The sequence below is a fragment of the Myxine glutinosa genome, chromosome 2, assembly GCF_964187855.1.
Source record: "Myxine glutinosa chromosome 2, kmMyxGlut1.1, whole genome shotgun sequence".
Taxonomy (NCBI): Eukaryota; Metazoa; Chordata; class Myxini; order Myxiniformes; family Myxinidae; genus Myxine; species Myxine glutinosa.
In genome coordinates, this window is record NC_136262.1 from 183,265,647 (window position 1) to 183,291,957 (window position 26,311).

Here is a 26,311-nt window from a genome sequence, read left to right on the forward strand (position 1 = left end):
GATGGAAAGGACACAACGACTGGGATAAATGAAACGACGCAAGGGGTACAGTTCTCAAGACCTCCGGAGGAGGATATAATTAGTGGTGGAGAAAAGGGGTAGATTACAAGGTAATGAGGTAAAGACACAGAAGAGATAGGCACTTAGACACAATCTTATCTATCCCAGACAGACCACAGACAAACGGAACAAGACTGACTTACACAGGGATTGATGGCAGGGAAGGACAGGCAGTCGATAGCACAAGGTGCACCTTGGCTCAGGGACAGGATAAAGCACGGTCCAGTCCAGAGATGCGGGGAGGTGTCACAGCGCTCGGAGGTGGCGTCCTTCTCTCTCCAAGCTCAGGGCGCATCTGACGTCACCTCCCTCTTCCTGCGCATGCTCAGCAGGGAGTCACACGCCCTCGGCTCGTTGGCTCCGCCCCAGATGGGACCGGTCCGCCGCTTCTATTGGGTGCGGGGGTTACCGGGCTCCGCCCTTGACGAGGAGCTGACAGCGAGCCCCTACTTGGTAACCCCGTCGAGCACATGCTCGATGGCGGCTCGTTGGAAAGGCCTGGTGCACTCCCAACACCCCCCACCAACCAAGCCGGAGTGAGGACGCGCACTCCCCGCGCCGCCGCCGTTGTTGTCGTTGTTGTTGTTGTTGTTGTTGCTGAACCGTGAGGAAGAGCTGCGGGGAGGTATTGGGAGGTCCTAAACTTCCTAACGGTGCCATACAATCACATTCTGGTGCAACGAAGAGTCAGAATCAATGGAAACGAGTCCTTAACTGACATAGACTAAGAATAACTAGCAAGATGTCCTATAGTTGTCTACGTGAGATGCGGTGGACCTGGATGCGACATTTAATGGGGGAAATAGGGGGAGGTCGGGTCTACAGAGTGTTGTTTACAGAAAATGGGACTAGGGAATGGGGGATTGGGGATAGTTGGGAAGTATGGAGGAAATAGGGGAATATTTACAAGCGGATATGGATGGATGTAAATCCCATATCCGCAACAGTATATATCGTTTGTGCAAAAGAAGGATTGTTACCTAAAATGGCTCGCAAAGCTTTCCAAAGAAGCCAAAAACAGTGTTCTTGGGAAAGTACCTGAGAGAACGGGGTGTGCCTCTGTGCACCTCAATTGGCCAAAAGGACAGATCTTGCAGCTCTCCATACTGCAAAAACTCCCAACGATGTGGGCTGATGTAAGGCCTGAAATAAGGACCAGCACGTTCTACCCAAACCCTTGACAAGCGACCAGTGAATGGACTTTTAACCTTGTGGGAGTGCATGACACCATGACTAACCAATAACATGACAGGCTTGATTCTCTCCAGACTCTTCTCTTCAAAACTTCAAGCTGGCAGAGCATCCTCCATCCCACCTGTGATCTTTTTCAATCCTCATTAACAATTGCCTAACCCACCCCTTTTACTTGCAGGTTACAATGATTATTCCATCTCCTTCCTTATGTTCGTGCATCCCATAGTTTTTCCTACTATTCCATTGCTTTCCTCCTTTCCCTTCATCTTTATCTTCCATGACCATGACTTTGTATCTTGTGCATAAATAGTGGTCAAATTTTGGTGGGAATAAAATGTATAAATAAACTGGCTTTAATGCAGCTTTAATTTCTTTGCATATGCACAATCGATGAAGATTAAAAAATAATCTACAGACTTGGCATTTAATATGGAATATTTTTTTTCCTTGACTTGGGTTTACTTTCTTAACTCAGTATATCAATCTGGTGAGTTTCTTTTACACTTTGGTGATTTATTTGTTAAAAGAACCATGTCACTGATTGTCTGTCGCAGCAAGAAGTCAACAACAGGATTATATCACAGGTGGCGTGGCAAAATGTACGGACAGGTGCATTTGATGATTGGCTTCACAGTTGGGTATACAAGGGTTGTTGCGTTCTGTATTAGTGGAAAACAACTGCTACACATCTCCAAAAGTTATTGCCGCTTCCTCTGGAGATGGTCCGTCAACTCGACAATGCTGTTTGTCATGGAGTGGTGGCTTTACGAAATTACGGCATGAAACAGCGTGCTATTGCTTGGCAGTATGGCATCACTCAAGGTCAGGTGTCAAAGATCCTGAAACGAAATGCTTAGAGGGGTGTCCCTACTCCAATACCGAGGCCAGGACGTCCCCGCAGAACCACAAGGAGGGATGATCACCAGCTGCACCGGTTAGTCTGCAGTGGCCATACCAAGTCAGCTAATCGGCTTAGGGCTGAGTGGCAGCAACTGACAAATGTGCCTGTATCCAGAAGGCTAGTCAACCAATGACTGGTTCAAGCAGGCTATCGTGCCAGGCGTCCCCTGAGAAAGCCACGCCTGACCAGACAACACCGCTAGCGCCGATTGCAGTGGGCCAGAGAGCACCGACAATGGCAGCCAGGACACTGGAATCACGTGATCTTCAGTGACGAGTCTAGATTTCTGGTCTATTGTCAAGATGGCCACGTCCGAGTGCGCAGACAAGTGCATGAAGCCTACAACAAAGATTGTATAGTGCCAAGAGTCCAAGCTGGAGGTGGTGGGGTGACCGTTTGGGCTGCTTTTCATGCAGGGGGCAAAACTGACCTGGTTGTTCTGAATGGAAACCTGAACCAGTTCAAGTACAGGGTCATTCTGGAAGAAACATTGCTTCCATTTGCTCGTGCAGCCTTTCGAGGAAACTTTGTCTTCCAAGATGACAATGCACGGCCTCATCGTGCTCGCATGATCCAACACTTTCTTGCTGACCGTGGTGAAGAGCATATGGAGTGGCCTGCCATGTCCCCTGATATGAATCCGATGGAGAACTTGTGGGCAGAATTAACGCGTCAAATCGACCACTTGGACCAGCAGCCGACCTCTGTGCATGAATTGCAGCAGGCTATTGTCACTGCATGGCAAGTGATTCCTGTCCAAACCTTGGCAAATCTCGTGAACAGCATGCCTCAACGTGAACGTGCTCTCCTGAATGCTCGTGGGGGTTACACGAAGTACTGAACTGTAATTTTACTGTCCGTAATCCCAGTCGTAATTTAACTTTTGTTTTTGTTAAAAAAAAAATTGGCTAATGTGCAAAATAAAGAGATACTTCTGGAAAACGTACAGAAGTTTAACACAGTACTGTCCATGAATTGAGTTCGATATCAGTTTACATCACTTTCAAGGATCAATTTATTTGTTTCGAAATGTCAAATGTGGTTTTTGTTTCTTTTAAAGGTCACATTAACAAAATCTAGAATAATTTCAACATAATTCCAATGAACTTTTGGTTCTAAGACATCTTGAAAAGTAAGTTCACCCCCACAAAAAAAATGTTCCATATTAAATGCCAAGTCTGTAAAACATAAATCCTATATTTCACTCTTTTTTATTTATGGAGATTCTTTAAAATGGGAGTGGCCACAAATAGTGCTGTTCCAATGAGTGTTCCTCATTATTGGGACTCGTCCTTATATTACTGTAGATTCATGAAATATAAATGGGCGACAAACAATTTAATTGGTTCTGACTTTTAAAATGCTGTATGATCTATAGTCACGTAAAAGTTTGTTCCTCATTGATCTGTCATTGCTATGTTGTATCATCAGGCTCTCTCCAACCTTTCAAGATGCCTTCAACGACAGAAAGAGGAAGTTGAGAAGATGAGAAATTGCAACCATTGGCGGCTGCGGCACCTTGAGCAACAGCATGAGGTTGGAGAACAAGTTGTTTTTAAGACCTCATCAACATCTATAATAAAATAAATAATGTTTCTGCATTGCTCCTTTTCATCATGCAGTGCTCATATCAGCCTTTGATTCTGCAAGGGTCACATATTTGCACCAGCTCCGATTCCAGCATTAAGTGTCAGAGCTGCATCGTCATTTTTTTATTGGCTGATTGTGAAACCTTTCTTGAGAGAAATAATATTGTAGTTGGATATGTGCATACATACACGTGTAATTAAAAAATGAAGTTACTACCATTGAATATACAATGCCAATAGAAAGTTGAATGCACAATGCCTTACAAATTTCAAAATCCTTTCCTTCAATCAATTCAATTCAATTCCAAGGAGCTTTCAAAAAATCTCCTGGATAAAGATGTGGAAAGGCACAAAACAGGGGATGGGTATTAAAAATATTCTAAAGGTGTTGAATATCTCTTGGAGCTCAGTCAAGATAATCATTAAGAAGTGGAAGGGGTATGGTACCACCAAGACCCTGCCTGGATCAGGCCGGACCTGCAAACTGGATGACCAAGCAAGGAGGAGACTGATCAGAGAGGCCAAGAGGCCAATGGCAACTTTGAAAGAGCTTACAGGCCTTTATGGCAAAGACTGGTCACTGTGTGCATGACAACAATATTCCTAGCACTCCACATGTCTGGCCTGTATGGTAGTGTGGCAAGAAGGAAGCCATTATTAAAAAAAGCCCACCTTCAGTCCTGTTTGAGGTATGCAAAAAAATCACTGCAGAGATTCTGAAGCCACATGGCAAAAAGTTTTGTGGTCTGACGAAACCAAGATGGAACTTTTTGGCCTAAATGCAAACGTTATGTTTGGCACAAACCCAACACAGCACATCACCCAAAGAACACCATACCTACTGTGAAGCATGGTGGTGGCAGCATCATGTTATGGGGTGTTTCTCATCAGCAGGGATTGGGTCACTTGTCAGGATAAAAGGAAAATGGAGCAAAATACAAAAAAATCCAAGAGGAAAACCTGCTGCCTTCTGCAAGAAACCTGAAATTGGGACGGAAATGGATGGAGGATGCTCTGCCAGTTTTCAGCATGACAACGACTCGAAGCACAGAGCCAAAGCTACACTGGGGTGGCTAAGGAACCAAAAGGTAAATGTCCTGGAGTGGCCCAGCCAGAGCCCTGAACTAAATCCAATGAAAAATCTGTGGCATGACTTGAAGATTGCTGCCCATCAACGCTCCACACACAACAGTGACTGAGCTTGAACAGTTTTGTACAGAAGAATGGGCAAATATTGCCCAATCAAGGTGTGCAAAGTTGTTTGAGACTTATCCCAACAGACTCCCAGCTGTAATTGATTAACACAGTGGGGTGGACACTTATCCAAGCAAGATATTCTGGTTTCGTATTTTTAATTAATTTTCTGAAATTTGTAGAATTTGTTTTTCACTTGGAAGTTGTTGGTTACAAAGTGTAAATAAAGGTGGAAAAAGTCTGATTTAATGCAATTTAATTCCAGGTTATAAGGAAACAAAAGTTGAAATTTTTAAAAGGGTGTGTAGACTTTCTATAAGCACTGTAAGCAAGGCCATTGTTTCGGCCTCCATGTGGTCTTCTCATTCATGGATAATTTATTCGATTAAAAAAATTAACATTTTCTCTACATTTCATATTGTTACATGATACAGTATAATCATAAGCTTTGCACTTTCTGAATTGCTCCTTATTGGCAGAGTTTGCTAAGTAATCTGTGAGGATTTTTGTTTCTCACTTCTAGTTGTAAAATAGCTGTGATAATTATGTACATGTTAACAAAGACATGAACAGTAATTTGTGATGTCGTTTTTGCCATCAGTAAAGCTTAAGTGACTTGCCACTGCTGAATGTTTTTTTTTGTTGTTTTTTTTTCTAAAAAATTTTTTTTTTTACCTGTGCGCACGCGAAGTGAAAAATGAGGTTAAGCAATTGGGTCATGTCTGTCCTTCTATCCGTCTTGTCTATTTTTGATCAAGGAACAACTTATTTAAATTGAATTATATTTTTGACACAAATTGGGGCATGAATATAAAGACAGGTCTGACGTAAAGCACACAAGCAACAGGAACAAAGAACTAATGTAACGTGTTAGATAGTGTGATATAATCGAAACTAGGGAAAATGGCAGGAAATCCGAAATTAATATAATTATTTACATGCCTTTAAACCTCTTTTAACCTTTTATTTAAATTGGATTATACTAGTAGAGTACCCGCCTTATGGGCAACCTTTTTCTCAGCATGCAACACATTCTTCTGACACTTACCTTAATTTTGGCGGTGTATTGGCAACTGACAACTTCATCAATCGTTCCAGACAATAAAAAATAAACACTGGTTACGTACATGAAGAAAAAACATGCATACTGCTTATAATTCAAAACACTTCACTGCACTGAAAATGTGGGGACAGGACTACTGGACTGTAAAGGGTGGGGACTTGTAATATCCTCTCCCCCCTGGAAGTGGCGCTACACGATACACATTTACATAAAGAATTGGCGTCCCCCCTCCCCTAGTGCCCACAAGGCCACTGGCAAAGATAAAAAGAACCCAATACACTAATTGGGGTCATGCTGATCCTATGTAGCAAGGTTGGGTGTAATCGGGCCAGAACTGTAGGAGGAGTAGCATGACAAACAAACAAACACACAAACAAACACCAGTCTGTGAATTGTAGTAAGGATACTTGAACACCATAGAACGAACACAAATCACCTTTATAATGATTCCAAGAACCTCTGCTTTTGCAGTACTTCAACATGTCTATAGGGTGGTGTATAACAAATTAACACTGCTTCAGTGGAGCTAAACTTTTTTTTTTTTTTTTTTTGAACCATTCTTTAAAATAATTGTTTTATTAAAATTGAAGTCTTGTACTTGAACACTGTGGGGAATAATGTTCTATGAACTCTCTAGTTCTCTATGTTTTGAGTGAGCATCAACAATAAAGAAATGTCGAGGTTTTTGGGGTGATTTTGGTAGAGTAGAGTAGAGTAGAGTAGAGTAGGAGGTTGGGTGTGGATTCAGCACAATGATTTTTCAGGAAATTTTGCTGTCAAGTTCTATGGTTCGCTGGTCACCTTTGTGTCAAACGTGGCCATGTAAGTTATCACAATTTGAAATTGCTGTTAAATCCCCCCCCCTTTTATGGACTAAAGGGATGGTTATATAACCTGGTGTCTCACAATTCACAATTTATATCAGATATAATCAATCTTACTTGGTGGTAAGATTATATCTGACTAACCAAACTATAATGAACTTTTGTAACTTTTATTTGTGATAAAGGAAAGTTTGCTCTCATTAAAATAAACTGTGGATTATACTATGGTATGAGGTTCTAAACCCCTAGTGCCCAGAGAGGTTTATATTCAGCCTTGACATTTTGGCTGAAGCCAGATGATGTTTCCTGCATATTAGATCACGCTCACATGAATTGGCTTTTATTATCCCTCAAACAATTCCTTAATATCGGCGACCTACCTTGGAAGATTTCTAACATCCAATCCATGAAAAGACTGCAAAAGCTTATAATTCCAACTACAAACTGTTCATCCACCATAATCAAATCAATCATCCTTTTGTATTTTCTCACTTGATTATGGAAAACTCTCTTATTTCAATTTTGTTTTGATTATTCAACATTTTAAGTTAGCATCCCTCCTTTTTTATACTATTATTACCTCCGCCACCAAAGGTGGATGGAGGTTATGTTTTCACCCCTGTTTGTCTGTGAACAAGATATCTGAATGAGATGACAAATGTTGTTCAATATAGATTAGTTTTCCATTGTAGGGCAGTGTGTGCTTGTCTGCTTTTTATTCCAAAGTTTGGTTTGCATTCAGGGCTGGACTGCAAAATTGGCTTTTAAGCATCATCGTCGCACTCTCCTGCGCCACTTCATGGCAGCTTGGCGATCCATGCTGCAGAACCGTTGGCGGGAACACATCAGTGAAGCTTGCCAAGCTAGGGCTCAGGCGGTCTGTCAACAACTGGGTGCTGACTATGAAGCCCGCATTGCCACGGTAATTGAATCTCTTGTCCATGAAACTTTCTATTATAATTCTTTTTATTATTATTATTATTATTATTTTTTTTTTTTGAAAACAAGATCGAGGCTCGTGAAAGCTAACACTAATCACACAAAAAGTCAAACCGACACATAAAACACAAAAAATAAGGGGAGCGGTAGACAAGATGGGGAGAGAGGGGGAAGGACACAAACACAACATTTGAGAGCAGGGACATTGGGAGAAATGTGGGAGGGGGAGGGCTTGGGGGGGAGGTGGGAGAGGTATAAAACATATGAACACTGCAAGGACTTCCAGGAAAGAAGTTGGAATTTCCAAAAAAAAAAAAGTGCATCTGGGGTGAATTACCGGGGTAGAAAAGATCAAGGTTTTGGATGGGGGAAGATAAGAGTTGGTGGTGAACAGCTGTTTTAAAGACCTGGAGGGAGGAGTGGGATTGAAGGGAGTGGGGGAGTTTGTTCCAGAGGCGGGAAAAAAGGGGAATGAAAGAGTGAAGGTGAGCAGAGAGCCTAGATTTTGGCAGTTTAACCATAAGAGGGTTGCAGGCAGATCTTGTGCGACCTGAAGGAATATTGGGGGGACAGAGCACAGAGAGAGAGAGCTGGGGAAGCAAGGCCGGAGAGGAGTCGGTAGAAGACAGAAAGACCACCAACCTGCCTGCGGTGAGGGAGTGAAAGGCCCTCGGAGTTAACTTCATCGCAGGAGATTCCAATGATTCTGAAAGCTTTGGTTTCAACAGCGTGAAGCCGAGCTAGGTGTGAGGCAGGAGCACCAGCCCAGAGGGGGGAACAGTATTCCATTGAGCTGCGGATGAAAGCCTTGTATGTGGTGAGGAGCTCAGGTGTGCCAAGGAAGGACTTCGCACGACGGAGGATGCCCAGTCGGCGACTGGCTTTGGAGGCCAGCTTGGAAATGTGGTTTTCCCAAGAAAGATCATGGCAGATAGTGAAACCCAAAAGCTTGAGCGACAGAACTTCTTGGAGAGGATTGTTGAGAATGTAGATGGGAGGGTTTTCCAGTCGGTCCTTTCGGAGAGACATAGTAAGAGTGTGAGATTTGTCAGGATTGAAAGACATGTTCCACTTGTTTGACCAGTCTGTGATTTTGTCCAGGTCTGCAGAGAGCGAGGAGGCTGCAGACTGCTGATCTGAGGGATGCGGAATGGAGTGGCAGATAGTGGAGTCATCAGCAAAGAGATAGAGAGGATTTTCCATAGAGTCGGAGAGATCATTGATAAAGCCCAGAAATAGCACAGGGCCCAGAACACTACCTTGGGGAACTCCAGCCAGAACAGGAAGGGGGAGATGAGAGAAATCCATTCAGGGCCACACGTTGCCTACGACCAGAGAGGAAGTCCGCAAGCTATGAGTGGAGATTTCCATGGATACCATAGGAGGAGAGTTTGGTGAGCAGAGCTGGGTGCCAGACCGTATCGAAGGCACGTGATTTGTCAAGTGAGACAGCTCTGATTTCCTGTTTGGCATTGAGGACCTCCATCCATTGTTGAGACAGCAGAAGCAACATGTCCAGAGTAGAATGACCTGGTCTGAATCCAAATTGATGATCAGAGATCAAGCCATTGGAGAAGAGGAAGGATTTGATATCCGAAGCAATGATGGATTCCATGACTTTGCTGATTAATTGGAAGCAGGCTGATTGGTCTGTGGTTGCAAGGATCTGTTTTTCCACCTTTTTGTGTAAAGCGGAAATGTTTGCTGATTTCCAAGATTCTGGCAGATGACCTTGAGCAAAAGAGAGGGTGAAAAGAACAGAGAGAGGGTGAGATAGAGCGGAAGAGCAGGATTTTTGGACCCGTGGGCTGATGCCATCTGGTCAGGTTGCAGAATCAGAGTCGAGGTTTGACAAAAACCTCTCCACCTTGTCAGGAGAGAAGGACACAGAGTCCAGGAGCAGTTGGGTTCGACTGGGAAAGGTGGGAACAGAGAGAGATGGGTTTGGGACTGTTACGTTTTCCTCCCCAAACCCCCTGGTCACGGTGTACCTCCGAGCCCCGAGAGGAGTCACGGCAGAAAAAAGTGTTGTTCTGTATGTCAAAGATCAATGGTGAAGCCACACCAATGGTTACCAACAAACAAATATTGTATTAAGATCACACAAGAATAACAGCACAACAACAATAGTAATCAATTGTACAACAAATAGTATATCATTCCTATGATGGTACCATCAGGTTCGTACAATATAACTCACTGTGCTCCAAGTGAGTGAAAAGAAGAACATTCCCCAATGTCTCAATTCCCGGCTTCAAGCCAAAGTTGATTCCGGCTTCAAGCCAAAGTCGATCCGCTCCAGCGTTCGTCAGAACTATTTCTAATCGAGATCAGAATCCTGTTCAGATGACGGTCACAGTCACGGGGCCAAAGCTGCGCAAAGGCGCCCTCAAGGCGACCGGGAAATCACACCCTCGGGTATGGACGTTCCACGGCTCACAGTCGGCGAACCGCAAATTAACCTTCAAAAGCCACGTTGCACATGCACACACCAGATTAACGTCTGAATGCGGTGAAAATGGTTGAAGCGAGATGAAACCTTGAGCGAAGTGCAAGTCCTGCGCGAGTCAAAATGGCCAATGGCCCGCTGTCGTGGCGTAACGGCACTCTGATGATTCTCTCCGGAATCAGCCACCAAAACCTGTCACGCAGGTTGATCTGTCACAGCGATAACAACTCTGTCGCAGGAATCCCTTTCCTTGGAAACCCAAAGTTCACTCGTGACTCTCGTTCGTCAACGTTCGCTCAGACCTCAAAGCAGCTTGGCTTTCTTGTCGAACTCACTCGCTCCGCCTTCTTTTCTCTCCTCCTCTTCGTCGTCCGGTTCCCGATCTGGTTTCCGGTTTCTTTTAACTCTAACTTTTTCACCTTTTGAAAACAGTTCATAAACAATAAACCTTTTGAAAACAATAATAGTACACGGAATCAAAAATGTTTACAGTGGATGAAAACCACAACAACGGAAGTGACGAATCCGTAACAGGGACACAAGATTTTGAGGCAAACACAGAGTTGAGGCATTCGGCTTTGTCACGTGCGGTGTCAACTGTGTAGCCATTTGAGGTAAGGCAGGGGATGGAGGGGGAACAAACATCAGAAACGGATTTGACCAGACGCCACCAGGATTTGGAGGAAGGAGACAGGTTTGAGAGTTCAATCTTGAGTGTGGAGAGATAGTGCTTCCTGGCACTCCTGAGGGTAGACACACACTTGTTCCGAGCTTGGTGGAAAGAACTGAGATTGCCTTCAGTTGGATTTGCCCTCCAAGAGGCAAAGGCAAGTTGTTTCAGGGCATCTGCCTCACCACAAGATTCAGTGTACCATGGACGGGAGGAAGGGTAAGACAACTGAAGACGAGATGGGATAAATCTGTGCATGAGAGAGAGCAGTTTGCTTTGGAAGAATTCCCAGGAATAATTGATGTCAGAGGCAGTAGAGATGGGAGACCAGTCCAGGTGATTGATGGCTGCTTGCACCCCGTGCCAGTCGGCCTGAGTGAAATGCCAGACTCGTCGGCGCTGAGGAGGCTCTCTGAGAATGGCCAGAGAGATTTCCACTTTAACAAGCACATGATCAGAAGAACCGATTGGAGCAGAAGAAGAGCAGCAGACATTTGCAGGGAAGTTAGTCATAACCAAGTCCAGAAGAGAAGATACTCCATTGACTGAGATCCGGGTCGGAAATTGACAGATTGTGTCAGTCCCAATGAGTCGCAGAAGTCCTTTGCTGAGGTGCCATGGCTGGTGAGAGATGAACCCACACCCAGCCAGCTGGCTTGATGACAGTTGAAGTCGCCACATATGAGGAAGAGAGAGTTTGGATGAGTTGATAGAAGTTGGTCCATGTTGTCCGACAGCGAAATGTAAATGGAGTCATCACTGTTTGGAGGACGGTACAGAACACATATGAACAAAAGGTGGGAGCGGAGAGGAAGCCGTAGCCAGAGGTACTCCTGGGGGTGGGGTGGAGAGGGCAGTGCAAGGAGAGTGAGGAAGAGAGTTTTTGATAAAGATAGCCACCCCACCACCAGGACGAGGCTCAGGTCTATCATACCGGAGGAGGGAGTAACCAGGAAGAGATATTAAGGAATCAGAGACATCTTGAAGGAGGAAAGTTTCTGTTAAGCAGATCAAGTCTGGATTGTCAGAAGCAACCTGAATGGAGAGATCAATCAGGTTTGAGCGAAGGCCCCGGATGTTTGAGGTCCATACCGTTAATGAGGAGAGAGGGGGAGCATCGGTTGCAGGACAGGGGAGGGGAGGGGTAGGGTCAGAAGAAGGATGAGAGCGGGAGGTAGGAAGCGCAGTTGATAGTGTGTCAGAGATTACAGAAGAGTTACAAGAAAGGGAAGGATGAGAAGGATGAAAGGTTTGATGGTGATGGGATGAGGCACAGTGAGGGGTTGTTTGAGGGGGGGCAGAGGAAAGTAGAAGGTTGGGGGAGGTGGAGGTATGAGATAGAAGGGAGACGAAGTGGGGAGGAGGCAGCTTTGAGAAGGAGGTGGGAGGATAGAGAATTTGGGAGGGATGGTTGGGGGGGAGATTTGAATGGGAGGGGTTGGGGGGGAGTTTTGAATGGGAGGGGCAAGGGGGTAGTTTAGGAGGGGAGGGGAGGGGCAAGGGGGAGTTTAGGAGGGGAGGGGCAAGGGGGGAGATTTGGAGGGGAGGGGCAAGGGGGGAGATTTGGAGGGGAGGGGCAAGGGGGGAGTTTAGAAAGTGGATGATTAATGAAAGATGAACATTTATAACAAATTGGGTTTGTTGTGATTTTCAAGTTAGCGATCCGTTTAAGAACGATGGAGGAGGGCTGGAATGAATGAGAATTTAGAACATGTAGTGAGAAAGAATTATAAGAGATTGAATATTTTTTTGAAATGGAATGAGTTGAAGAGGAAATTGAAAGGAGCCTTTTAAATAGGAAGAAAAACAGCGTGTTGTAATATACCACTGAATAAAACACTCCAGGGGAAAGTTTAAACATATTTAAACAGAGCCGTGAAGAACAATCTTATCTATCTTGCGAATGGACCAAACCATTTGATGTAAATAGAGGGGGGGGGGGGGATTGTCACCGTACTCGCAAGCCGTTCGCCGTTCGCTTTGGCGTTGCGAATGGACCAAACCATTTCATGTAAATAGAGGGGGGGGGGATATAATTTTAGATATATATATAGTACGGGCATATATATAGTACGGGCATGCCCTAGTATTCACAAAAATACCAATGGGGAGAGGGAGCCTAGAGGGACAACCACGAGTCACCTGAACAGGGCAAAAGGTGGAAGGCAGGGCGATAATGGGGGCGGGGCGGGACAGCGCACGTGGACAGGCAAAAGCACGCGATGGGACAAAAGCACACGAGGAGAAAGGGAAATAAAAGTTTTTTTGTTTTTTTCGGGGGGGGGGGGGGGGGGTTACAACGTTAGACAAAGAGTAGATGTTCGGTGAAGTTTGGGGGAGAAGGGACAATCAAAAAAACCTAGCAAAACCAGCGAAGGAAGGAACAAACTTCGACGGGGGAAGCCTGAGGCTGCAAGGCCTTTTCATATCTTTAGCTTGGTGTAATATTTTGAGCCATGTTAAAATTACTAGAAATAACCGCAAGTTAAAATTGCTATAAATGCACGCTTCCTATGGGAGAGTAATACCCCTCCCTCTGGCAGGGGTTAGTAAAGCACTTGCACTATGCTACATATACAGCGCAAAATTGCAAGTCATCTCCACACCTGACTTGTAATACCCTCCCTGCTCACCACCGGGTTGCAACCTGACTTGTAATACCCTCCCCGCTCACCACCGGGTTGCACTCTACACCACACATTTACATAGAGAAGTTGTCTTCCTCCTGAACCCCTGAGACTGTTTTATTTAGTTATTTATTTATGGTAAAAACCTTCCCTGGCACACCCCAACTACAACCACTAAATTTCAACTTGATCCATCCAGCGGTGTAGGAGTGCATACAAGACACACACACACCACACACACTCACACTCACACAAACACAATCCAAATTATATATAGTACTAGGCAATTTTACCCATCCCTTTTTTGACAAATTTAGTCAAAAGACGGCAAGTTGTACGCGAACAAAAATAATTTCCGCTTCACTGCAAAGCTCAGTGTCAGGTGCTTTGATTTGAAACTTCGCTTTAAAATGAGTGAAATGAAGCATTTTGAAAATTTCGAATTATTATCACTCAGATGTCAACATCAGCGTAATGCATATTATCAAGTTTTTTTTCAACTTTCTTTATACAAGAAGAAGATGGTTTGTACCACTCTGTGGTGCTATACAATACACATTTACACAGACAGAATTGGGTCTTCCCCTCACCCTGGACTCCCTTACTCCAGATATGCCAACAAGATGGAAACCATACTTGGTGTACCCTTAGGAAGTATGCAGAATTTGGTCGGATTTGGTTCAGTCATTTTTTAGTTTTTGAAGTATGTATAAACAAACAAACAAACAAAAAATATATTGTCGCGTTGGAGGCTCGCAAACGAGATATGCCACAACGCCGGGTTCTTTGATTCCACTAACAGCCGAAAGCTGGTAATATGCAAACTTGTATACAATGATGAATGAATGAATAATCCTAACACAGCTATGGCGCCACACACCAGACGCTTGTGGGCAAGGACTTTCCAATGTCACATTGGCTGTCGGTGGAACAGGAGCCCGATCGGCGGGTCGAAGGCTTTGCCATGTGAGTCAAGTTCTGTATCGGGGCACACAGCACAAAGGTACTCCCCTCCTCCTTGGTCCATGACAGAGACGAAAAGAGCCAGCGAGGCAAAGAGTGCATACGCACGTGCCAGTTTTTTTTAATCAGCCCGGCACCGAACACGGCTGGTCCCCAATGGTCGCTGCTCGGGATGGGCCACTTGCAGACTATTCACCGTACCTGCTCTGCTTCCCACATCACTGCCATGGATCGCTCAAAACAGCCAAACATTTCATAATCGGTCAATTTGCAAGTGTGAATTGCTTCTGTTGTGCCTTTTTGTGGCTGAAAATCCGCACCTGCCCACGCCTATTTTACAGGGAGGTTTCACACATACAACCTGACCCTGTCTATCCTAAATGTTACACTCACTACCCTCCCCTCAGTGCACATATTACGTATAACTTAGCCTAACAGGTCCTTGTTACTTGGCAATCTAATGTACTCAAAACACATGGTTCACGCAAGGATCCCCCTTCGACATAACAATATAAACTAGAACGGCAGGCACTCGGTAGAGTGCATACCTTCACCAGGCTTGAACAGTTTACATTTTGTATCCCAACGATAGGCCGGATCTGGATCGGACCTGAACCAAAATCTGTTTGGCTTGTTCTTGTTACCTACCCAACTTATCCACCAAATTTCAACAGAATCTATCCACAACTGTTTGAGATATCGTGCTATATATTGTTTTTGGCCCATCTCTCAAAGGGGGAAGAATTACTTTAAGAATTAAAAAAAATATCGTATCTGGATCTTTACAGAAATCGAATCAATTCATCCTTGTCACACACCCAACCTGTCCAAGTCCACCAGACAAACACAAGGACAGACAATAGTGAAAACATAACCTCCGTCCCCTTTCGGTGGCAGAGGTAACAAATATACAAATTCACTTTTATAGTTTGGATGATGCATTGTCAAGGGTCATGACGTCAAAGGCCAAAGGGTATGTTTGGAAAAAATCCTGTTACCGTGATAACTTGTGAACCAGTGATGGGATTCTGACCAAAGTTTGTACGCAAAGTATGTTTTATAACGCAAAGATTAAGTGATTTGATTTTAAGGTCAAGAGGTCAAAGATCAAAGTCCGTAATAAGTTTATAACTTGAGAACGGCTGAAGGGATCTAATTCAAACTTGGTACAGGTATGTATGATGATGTAAAGATCAACTGATTACATTTTGGGGTCAAAAGGTCAAATGGCAGATGATCCATTAGGTAAAAATTCTGTTACCGAGCTAACTTGTGAACCAGTCATGGCATTTTCACCCAACTTGGTATAATTATATATTACTAGGGCATGCCCGTACTATATCTATATCTAAAATTATATCCCCCCCCTCTATTTACATGAAATGGTTTGGTCCAAAGCGAACGGCTTGCGAGTACGGTGACAATCCCCCCCCTCTATTTACATGAAATGGTTTGGTCCAAAGCGAACGGCTTGCGGAGTTTGGTAAAGAAATCGCCATAGCATGCACAAACGCGCAGGAAAGCGAAAGAATCGCAAATTAGTTTTAATTAGTTTTAAAACATCGTTTAACGCCAACATAGCGGCAACATAGTTTGCCAACGTGAAATAAATGAATACGCTCTCAAATGTGCCGTCCGAGGCAGAGTCTGTTCGCCACGTTCGGCACACGTGATAGCTCGCTGCTCTCTGATTGGTTGAATCGTTTTTTGGACATAGCTCGGTAACTACTTGTCCGATTAATATGAAACCTTGAAAAGGCACATCCTCGGGTCCCCAGCAATATACCTGGCAAGTTTAAAGTATATCGGACCCGTGGTTGTCGAGAAACAGCGGTCACAGACATACATACATACATACATACATACATACATACACACAGAGATTACTGGAATTATAGATAGATGATGCAAATATGAAATGATTAGATTTTTGGGTCAAGAGATCATGTTAAGTTGCAATTATGTCGTAACCACACTAACTCAAGAATGGCTGAAGAGATCCAAGTCAAACATGGTACAGGTATGTACAATGATGAAAAGATTAACTGTTTAGAATATGTTGTTCAATCCTGAGAAATCCCACACTCTCTCTCTCTCTTTCCGAAAGGACCATCTGACACCCCCCACCTCCTCATCCCCACCCTCACACCCCCTACATGCCCCCTCTGTTTTCTTAACAAACAATTCTCTTGAAGAAGTTCAGTCACTAAAACACCTGCATCTCCCTATCAGCCATGATCTTTCTTGGGCAAACCACATTTCAAAGTTGGCTTCCAAAGCCAGTTGCTGACCACCCTCACCCCCACACCTTCCCCCAGGTTTCTGTAGGGCTCACTCAGTCCGCCATCAACCCCCTTCTGGTGAAACTTCCCAAATCCAGAATTGCTTGCTGCTCACCTCCACTCATTTGTTCCTCTTTTTTCCCCAGCTGTGGAACAAACTTCCGCAGTGTCATCAATGTCGTTCTTTCCTCCAGGTCTTCAAGACAGCTCTTCACCACCATCCTGGATCATTCCCCATCCAAAACCATAATCTTTTCTACCCTCATTAACCTTCCCGAAGCCCACCTCTTTCAAAATTTCCAGTTTTTTCCTTCCTCACAGTTTGCTCCTGGAGCCATCTTCTCATCCACTACCCATCATTCTTCCCCACATCCCTTATTTCTCCAAGGCTCACTCTCCCCCCCCCCCCCCCCCCCCAGTCCCTTCAAACCTGCTGTTGCTGTGCTTTCTCCCTCTCTCTTTCTACTGTTCCTTTTGTTCTGTTACGTCCTGATCCATTCTATGTTCTTGCTCCTCCAGGAGCTTCAACCTTGAATACAAAAATGTCATCCCTGCTTGTACAATTACATTTGAGTATTGGTAGAGTTCCTTTGTGTTCTGTCGGTTATGAAAATGGCTAGAGATGAGCAGCACATCGGATATTAAATGGTTGCCGCGTACATGATCTGGGCTATTGGCTTGAGGAAGTTTGGGGATCACAAACAAAATGTCACCTTGGGTGTGTTCCTCCCTGTTTGATTCAAAATGGGTATGTGGAGTAGGGCCTGGTACGAAATGGCTGTGCCTTGTTTGTTTCCCCCTAACATATGTCTTCACTATGATCAATTAATGGCATGAAGTTTAATGGAATTTGCTCAAGAACCTCAGCCATGGGGGTCATTGTCTTCCAAAGTGCATTTTGATGTTTTAACTCCTATGATGCTACAGTTATGAAAAATTGTTTAACATATTATTTATTTTCTACTATATTTACAATATTTACCTTGAGGGAGTCTACTATATTTACCTTGGCTTTAAAATAAATAATTGTAGATTGCATTAAGGTATATAATCAAAAGGTTTTGTTTTGTGATTATAAGTGCATTGTGTTGATTGATTGTGAATGCAATGTACCATTGTGTGAGCAGATGCTTCAGGAACAACAAGTGCTAGAGACGCAAGTTACACGTTTGCTGGGTGAGCGTGAGCTGTATGAGGATACTATTAAGAAGGCCTTCATGCGTGGTGTCTGTGCTCTCAACATGGAGGCGCTGAATATCTTCCAGGAAAATGACAGCGAGCCTGAATGTTCAGGTGTGATCCTTCCCATTTGGGCTCGGCAGATCGCCAGGGTAGGATCAGGGTGGACCTTTGTGTTTTACTTACTTGTGTGGCATGCTTGCAGAGTGCAAGCACAGGCCGTGGTGCATCCTACGTGCATACATAAGGAAAAAAAAAAAGCTTTATGTATTTGATGAAGTGGATTGTGAAAGAGCTTTATATTGTTACGTTTGTGGGGGTAAGGGATGAAATACCATAGTGGAAATAGGATTGTATAGGTATAGCACGGACCGTGTGCGAGTAGGAGACATCTCGATGTATTTAAGTAGGGAAAACTGAGCTTAAGATCGTTTACGTGTCACCACACAGGGGTGGTGTTGTGTTAAATAGGTAGTGTCTAAGTCTAGTTCTCCCCAGTCTGTGATTTTTTCCCTGTGGCTTTCCTTATGCTTCTACAATTATAACAAGACCATCCATAAAACTCACACTCCGTTTAACAACAACAACCGACATAACGACTGACAGAAACCCAGACATTCCCTAGCAGACTAAACCCCTCCTCCAAGGAATCGTAATCGGCAACTAAGCCCCGCCTTTAGAAAGAGCACGGCCTTGAGGCCACGCCCCGAGGTTCATGATTGGTCGGGGTGACGTCAGAGCGAGAAGGTTCAGAAGGAGGAAGAAGACCTCTCTCTCTCTCTCTCTCTCTCTCTCTCTGTCTCTGTCTCTCTCTCTCTCTCTCTCTCTCTCTCTCTCTCTCTCTCTCTCTCTCTCTCTCTCTCTGTCTCTCTCTCTCTGTCTCTCTCTCTGTCTCTCTCTCTCTCTCTCTCTCTCTCTCTCTCTGTCTCCTCTCTCTCTCTCTCTCTCTCTCTCTCGTCTCTCTCTCTCTGTCTCTCTCTCTCTGTCTCTCTCTCTCTCTCCTCTCTCTCTCTCTCTCTCTCTCTCTCTCTCTCTCTCTGTCTGTCTCTCTCTCTCTCTCTCTCACTCGCTCTCTCTCTCGCTCTCTCTCGCTCTCTCTCGCTCGCTTGCTCTCGCTCTCGCTCTCTCGCTCTCTCGCTCTCTCTCTCTCTCCTCGGTGCGCTGGTGCTGAGAGAGAGCGGTGTGAACTTTCGCATAATCGGAGGAAGAGGTGTTGATGGCGGTTTGTGGGGCTCTTGGAGTAAGGCGGACTGGCCGGGCGAATTACCTCACGTTCATGGCGACATGGAGAGGAACTTCGCGCCATCTTGTGCGTTTCCCATGCGAGCGGCTTTGGGCCGCCTTGTACGGCCGACTTCATTCAACGATATCGTTGGACCAGAGCTGAGTGCCGGCCGTTTAAAAAGGGAACATTTCTTTTATTTTATCTTTCTCCTTGTCTGTTTTCATGTCTGAGTGGAGACCTCTCACCGTAGGGAATTAGATTTACCTCACCGTTCATTTTTATTCGCCTTGCATTTATTTTCATTAAATTATTGTGTTGCATTTTATTTGTTGTGTTGTGTTTCTTTGTTCTGTGCGTATTCCGTGTGGCTTCCACCTGAGGTAAGCACTTTGTTCCTTCACCCACGCGCGACAGACCAACCGCCAGTTTCGGCTACGCGCCTCGGAGTTAAAACCGTTATGGCTAGTCGTCACCCAGCGGTGTTAATCGTGGGGCTGACACGACAATATATTTGATGGATTGCCATTGCATTCTGCAAGAAGCTAAATAATTTGAGTAAACTAGAACGACACTCTGTTGAATGCATACCTCCGCCAGACTGAATAGTTTGTTTTGTATCTCACTGATAGGCCGGATCTGCATCCAGACCTGAACGAAAGTCGAATCAGCTTTTTATTGTCGCCTAACCAACCCATTCACCTAGTTTTGTCATAACTCGTCCACAACTTTATGAAATATCATGTTATATATCGTTTTTGTCCCCATCTCTGAATGGTGAAAAATTATTTGTTAAAAAAAACAAAAAAAAAAACTCTTGGATCCGGATTCGGATCTTCACCTAAATCGAATCGATTTGCCGTTGTCACACACTCACCGTGTCCACTAAGTTTTGTCCTAATCCATCCACAACTTAAGATATTCTCTTCAGAGATAGACAAACAGACAGGTGTGAAAGCATAACGTCATCCACCTTTGGTGGCAGAAGTAACGAAGAACGAACTCTTAGTTTAATGAGCAAAGGTTTTTAGACTGCTCTACAACCATTGAACTCACTTTGCACAACTGCGTATCCTAATTTCATCTTTTGAGACGTACCGGCCCGGCGCTAATTCTCCTCGGAATCCAACGCCCAAAACCTGACACGCAGGTTGATCGATCACAGCGATGACAGCTCTGTCACAGGAATTTCCTATCCCGGAAACCCGAAAGTTCGCTAGTGACTCTAGCTTGCCAATGTTCGTTTCAGAACTCGAAGCAACTCGGCTTTCTTGTCCGACTCGACTCGCTCCACCCTCTTTCTTTTTTCTTCCTCTTCGTCGCCGTCCGGTTCCTGTTTCATTGAAAACATTACCCTTTTTACCCTTTTGACAATAATAATTGCTATTTCCCTCAAACAACAATAATAATAATACATGGAATCAGAAATGTTTCAAGTGGATGAAAACCACCACAACGGAAGTGATGAATCCGTAACACTTCCCCCCCTCAAGAAAGAAAGTTTGAACAAAGTGAAAACTTTCTTTGTAGGCAAAACTCTCCCAACAAACAAAAGTAAACTCACACCCCAAATCATCAATTCCCGTGAGCAACGATAATAATCAATATTTCCTAAAAATAAAGCAACAAAACTTCAAACAACCTACAGAGATTTCCAAAGTTAGTTCACTCTGGACAAAGCATCAGCAATGACATTGTCCCTGCCCTTTACATGCTCAATTTCCAAGTTGAACTCCTGCAAAGCCCAACTCCATCTCATCCACCTCTGATTTTTATTTTTCATTTTTTGAATGAAGGTTAAGGGGTTGTGATCAAAAATCCAAAGTCAAGCAAATCTACAGCAAATTTTTAGGGAGGCCGAGCTGAGAGCCAGGTTTCATGGTGGTTGGGTGGTGAGGCCTGGAAGTATTCACTACATGGACGCCTTTAGGAACGTGGAGTTCACGGTTAATCCATGTAGGAATCTTTGCTCGGCTGCTCCGCAGCGTTCAGTGCTTCAAACTCTTCCTAACTTTCATAATAATCACGGTTGGAGCGCTTGTCGCTGTAGTCACGTGAATAGCGGTCTCTTTCTTGGCCACTACCCTGATAATCATCCCTTCGGGAGCTGCCGTAACTCTGGAAGCCTCCATAGTAATCTCGACTGCGGCCACCACCAAAACTACTACTTCCACCCCGGGAGCCATAGCCACCCCTGAAACTACCTCCACGTTTTCCTCCTCTGTAGCCCCCTCGGCGCCCATGGCCTGCCTTCTCTACTGTTATGGTCCGACCATCCAAATCCTTGCCATTCAAATCCTTTTCTGCATCTTTGGCATCCTTTGTGTTTTCAAACGTGACAAAGCCAAACCCTCTTGACTTTTGCGTCTCCCTGTCTTTTATCAGCCGCACTTCCAAGAGTGGTCCATATTGGCCAAAGACAGAGTCCAGAACAACTTCCCTTGTTTTGAAGTTCATTCCACCTACAAAGACCTTGCCAACATTGCCTCCATCCATGACTTGTGTGTGCTGACACTTCGTTTTTGGGTACTTGACAAGACATGGCTGTGCAAAGCGTGACGTCAGTACCTTCCTCTTCTCTTCAGAGCGCTTCCTACCCATAGCACGAGTCGCGGCACAGGATGGAAAGATACCCGGAATCTTCTGCTCTAGCTGTGCAGTGTTATTTTTCATACTAGGCTTTTCAACAAACATCGGGTTACCAGAAACTTGACCACCGGCCAAATCATTCCCGATAACAAAAGATATTCCCTCTACAGGAAGAGTGGCTTGAAAATCTACGGTGACCGGTCCTGACACCAAATCAGACTGCAAATGGATGACATGAAATGGGGCTTTAACATAGCCACCAACCCCCTGTAAACGAACACTAACACCAGTTGCCGTCTTCTCTGACAATGGCAAAATGCCTTCAAGCATCAAAGATTGATGTGCTCCTGTGTCCCTCAATACCCTAACAGGTCTCTGGTTAGTCAAGTCTCCATCCAGTGACACAAACCCCTCTGAAATAAAAGGCAATCACAAATTGCCAAGGCACTGCAGCAGACTTCACAAGGCACTGCAGCCGAATACAAGGTTGTTCTGTGATGCCGTAACTTTGGCATGGGAAACTTTACAAGGCACTGTCCTCCAAGGACGATTTCTCACATTTGCCAATGCATTCGGAGTTGCACTAGTCTGACTCCGCTCCTGATTTTTCCTTTCCAGGGCATAACGTTGGGACATCAAGTGTCCAGGTTTCTTGCAAAAAGCGCAAGTAGGCCCGGAGGAGAAACTCGTGGTCTGCCTCGAGCCCCCCGGAAGATAAGTCTGTCTTGGAACTGTCGACTTCTGATCCCTAAGAGTCGCAGTATCAGATCTGTCCTCAGTCATCTCTAGGCCGCCCCCATGAATCTTTGTTCTCCGCACCGGATGTACCATAACTCCCCTGGCCTGACAGAAGTCTGAGACGCGTCATTGACAGGTTCCCCCGCTCACACCACCGACCGTCCATCATCAAAGTGCCATCACTGGTGCAGCCGGTAGCGGGCAGACCTGTCAAGAGATGGAACTTCCGGAAGGCTAACTGGCAGTCGTTTGCTGCAGAGACCGAAATAAGAATAGCCGGTCTCCCGAACCCAGAAGCTGCTGATGTGGATGCCGCATACGCAGCCTATTGTAAGGTTCTCCTAGGTGCAGCAAAGAAAAACATCCCGCGTGGCTTTAACAAGAACTACATCCCGGATTGGGACGAGGAGTGCAGCCATCTCCTGCGCGACCATCAGCAGGCTAGTACCAGGGAAGAAGTGGACGCGACTGCAACAGCACTACTCCAGAAGCTGGACGCCACCCGTAGGACCAGATGGACTGAAATAGTTGAGTCGATCGATTTTACCCACTCTAGTCGCAAGGCGTGGCAGACCATCAACCGGCTGACAGGCAAAAATACAATGCCATTCAGGTGCACGGTGACAGCAGACGCCATTGCGTCCCAGCTCCTGAAGAACGGTCGCTTCCCGGATGCAGACAAAAACTTTGCCCGTCTGACGTTGCGTGAGGTGTCTTCTCTCTCCAGGGCGGCCAGCGCCGATGCCAATCTCTCTGGAGACTTCACAGCAGCCGAACTCAGTGCGGCCATGAGCAACCTCAAGCCGGGTAAGTCACCAGGCCGTGACAACATCCATCCGGAGTTCGTCATCCACCAGAGCACAACAACATCTGGTTGGCTGTGTTCGTTCTTCTCGTCGTGCCTCCGGAGGTCCAAGCTTCCGAAGACCTGGTGCCGTGCTTCCATCATAGCCCTGCTGAAGCCGAACAAACCTGCGGAAGATCCCAAGTCCTACAGACCGATCTCGTTGCTCTGCGTCCCATTTAAGATTCTGGAGAGGATGATCCACAGCCGCATCGACCCAGTGGTGGACCCACAGCTCCCGCGGGAACAAGCCAGTTTCCGTCGTGGCAGGTCAACAGTGGACCAGGTAACATTACTCACACAAGATATCGAAGACAGCCTCCAGGACAATGAGAAAGCTGGCGTAGTGTTCCTGGACCTGACAGCTGCATACGACACCGTTTGGCACCGTGGACTCCACCTGAAGTTGCTGAGGACAATCCCGGACCGGCATATGGTGAACTTCATCATGGAGATGCTGTCAAACCACAGCTTCATCTTACAGACCAGCGACGGCCAGCGCAGCAGGCTCAGAAGACTGAGGAATGGTGTCCCGCAGGGTTCTGTTCTCTTGCCGATGCTGTTTAACATCTACATCTACGACCTGCCAGATGCAACATCCAGAAAGTACGTCCAGTATGCGGACGACCTGGCCATCATGCTGCGACGACCAACATGGAAGGCGATGGAAAACGGTATTGGTAAGACAATACATGACAATACATGCCGCTGACACTGTCTTACCAATTGCAACTCAGCATTGGTAAGACAGTGTCAGCGGCATACCATCTTAACAGAGAAGCAAAAAGGGAACTGGACGTGCTCGTTGACAACAAACGCTTGGAGTTCCAGCAAGCCCCAAAGTACCTCGGTGTACGCCTAGATCGGCTACTGTCCTTCAAGCAACACCTAGAAGAAGTTAAGGCCAAGGTGACATCAAAGGGTCTCGCTTATCCGACGTCTCGCTGGTACGACCTGGGGAGCCTCCGCCAAGACCCTACGAATATCCACGCAAGCCCTGGTCTTCTCTGCAGCCGAATACTGCGCCCCAGCCTGGAGCAGAAGCCCACACGTGAGAAAGGTTGATGTTGCCATTAACAACGCCCTCCGCATTGTAGCTGGTTGCTTGAAGCCCACCCCGGCATTCCACCTGCCAGTCCGAGTGGGAATCGCCCCGGCCGGCCTCCGACGGCCCGGGAGGCTGCTACCCTCGCCCTGGCAAGGAATGCCCAGAAACACGACTGGCACATCCTGCACAACACCACAACGATAGTGGCGCCTCCAAGCAGACTCAAGTCCCGCCATCCCTACAACAAGGTGAGTAGTGTATATATGTTGCTTCGGGGACGGGACACTCTCATTTTCCCATTGACTTACATGTTAATTTTCCTCTTAACCTCATTGCCCATTAACACCTCTATTTCTCCCACCCTAATCTTTATGAACCTTTTTGTCTATAGTACCTATCCTTAATGTTGTTCATTAGACCACTCAAACACTACAAATATTTGTTTTCCCTTATAGACCTATAAAATCCTTCTTCTACATATCATCTGGCAGATTATCTTTGACCCACTCAAACATCGACCCATTCACTTACATGTTAATTTTCCTCTCACCTCTTTACGAACCTTTTAGCCTTTTGACACCTATCCTTAATGTTGTGCATTAGACCACTCAAACAATGATTCCCCCTTGGTCTTATGGTACTCTTACTATCAATGATCCCGAGTAGACCACTCAAACATTGATCCTACAAATATTTGTTTATGCGTGGGAAATAATTTAATTCTCTTGCCACTCCCTTCACCATCTAATATATTAACAAAAAAGATGTTTGAGTTTGGTTCTTTATTAAGATATTTTAACTGAGTTAAGATAAAATGATAAACCTCCCTCAATGTTCTTGTTTGGGCGCCTCCAGTGCCACACACTTTTTGGTCGGCTCTGCCCACTTTTTGTTAAGATCCGCCCACTTTTTGTTAAGCCATGCCCACTTTTTACTAAGCCCCGCCCACTTTTGTTAAGCCACGCCCACCTTTTACTAAGCTCCGCCCACTTTTATTAAGCACCACCCATTTTGCTAAGCCCCACCCACTTTATAAACTCTGCCATTGTATCATTTTCAGTTAAGACATTACATCATTTTCAGGGAATTTTCATCACATCATTTCCAGTTAAGACATGCCCAGGGAATTTCCACAGGAAATGACACACCCAGTCCTTATAAAAGGCACCGACCACACAGGCTTTTTCAAACACGCTTTCTGCTTCACTTGAGAATGGACTACTATGCCGAAATGGAATGGGATAACTTTGCTATTCCTTGGAGTCCTACTACCTGTGTAGAACTCCACCTTCAGATTGATGAACTGGACTCAAACCTCTTATCAATGGAGGTAAGTTTGTTTATTTATTTATTTAATTATTTATTTAATTTAATTTAATTTTTTTTTTTTTAGATGAGACTCGTGTAAGAGTTAACAAAGTTTATTTTAATATTCATAGAGCTTGATTTATACAAATAAAAATATTGAATTAAATTAATACATTGTTATTTTCTTTCACAGGAAATTGTATCTGAGATACGAAATGAAAATTCTGCTTTTAACACAACTTGGGATGAAGTTATTTTTTTGTTTGAAGACATTTTGAACAACCAAGACCCACAGAACGAGTTCTACCTTGATGACCCAGCCAAAGAGTTATACCTTGGAGATCCACAAAATCCTGAAAAAGAGTTCTACCATGATGATACTTATTGTGAGTTATCAAAACAAAACCCACTGAACAAGTTCTACCTTGATGAGCCAGAATACAAGTCATACATTGGAGACCCACAAATTTCTGAAAATTGGGAAAGGGGAGTTCTCCCTGATGGTCCGCAGTTATACTATGTGAGACACATCATAGAAACCCTAAAAAATTGGGAAACGGGAATTCTCCCTGATGGTCCGCAGTTATACTATGTGAGACACATCACAGAAACCCAAAAAAATTGGGCA

The 26,311-nt window shown here is 45.0% G+C and overlaps 1 protein-coding gene across 5 annotated transcripts in view; it reads left to right on the forward strand.

The window, feature by feature from the left end:
- LOC137421017 (centrosomal protein POC5-like) overlaps positions 1-26,311 on the forward strand; it is a 69,349-nt gene that overhangs the window by 17,916 nt on the left and 25,122 nt on the right. For all 5 annotated transcript variants that reach the window (XM_078772035.1, XM_078772033.1, XM_068106652.2 and 2 more), the window contains 3 exons: positions 3,587-3,691; positions 7,568-7,747; positions 17,883-18,048. In XM_078772035.1, coding sequence (XP_078628161.1) covers positions 3,587-3,691; positions 7,568-7,747; positions 17,883-18,048 — 451 coding nt within the window. The remainder of the gene's footprint in view (positions 1-3,586; positions 3,692-7,567; positions 7,748-17,882; positions 18,049-26,311) is intronic.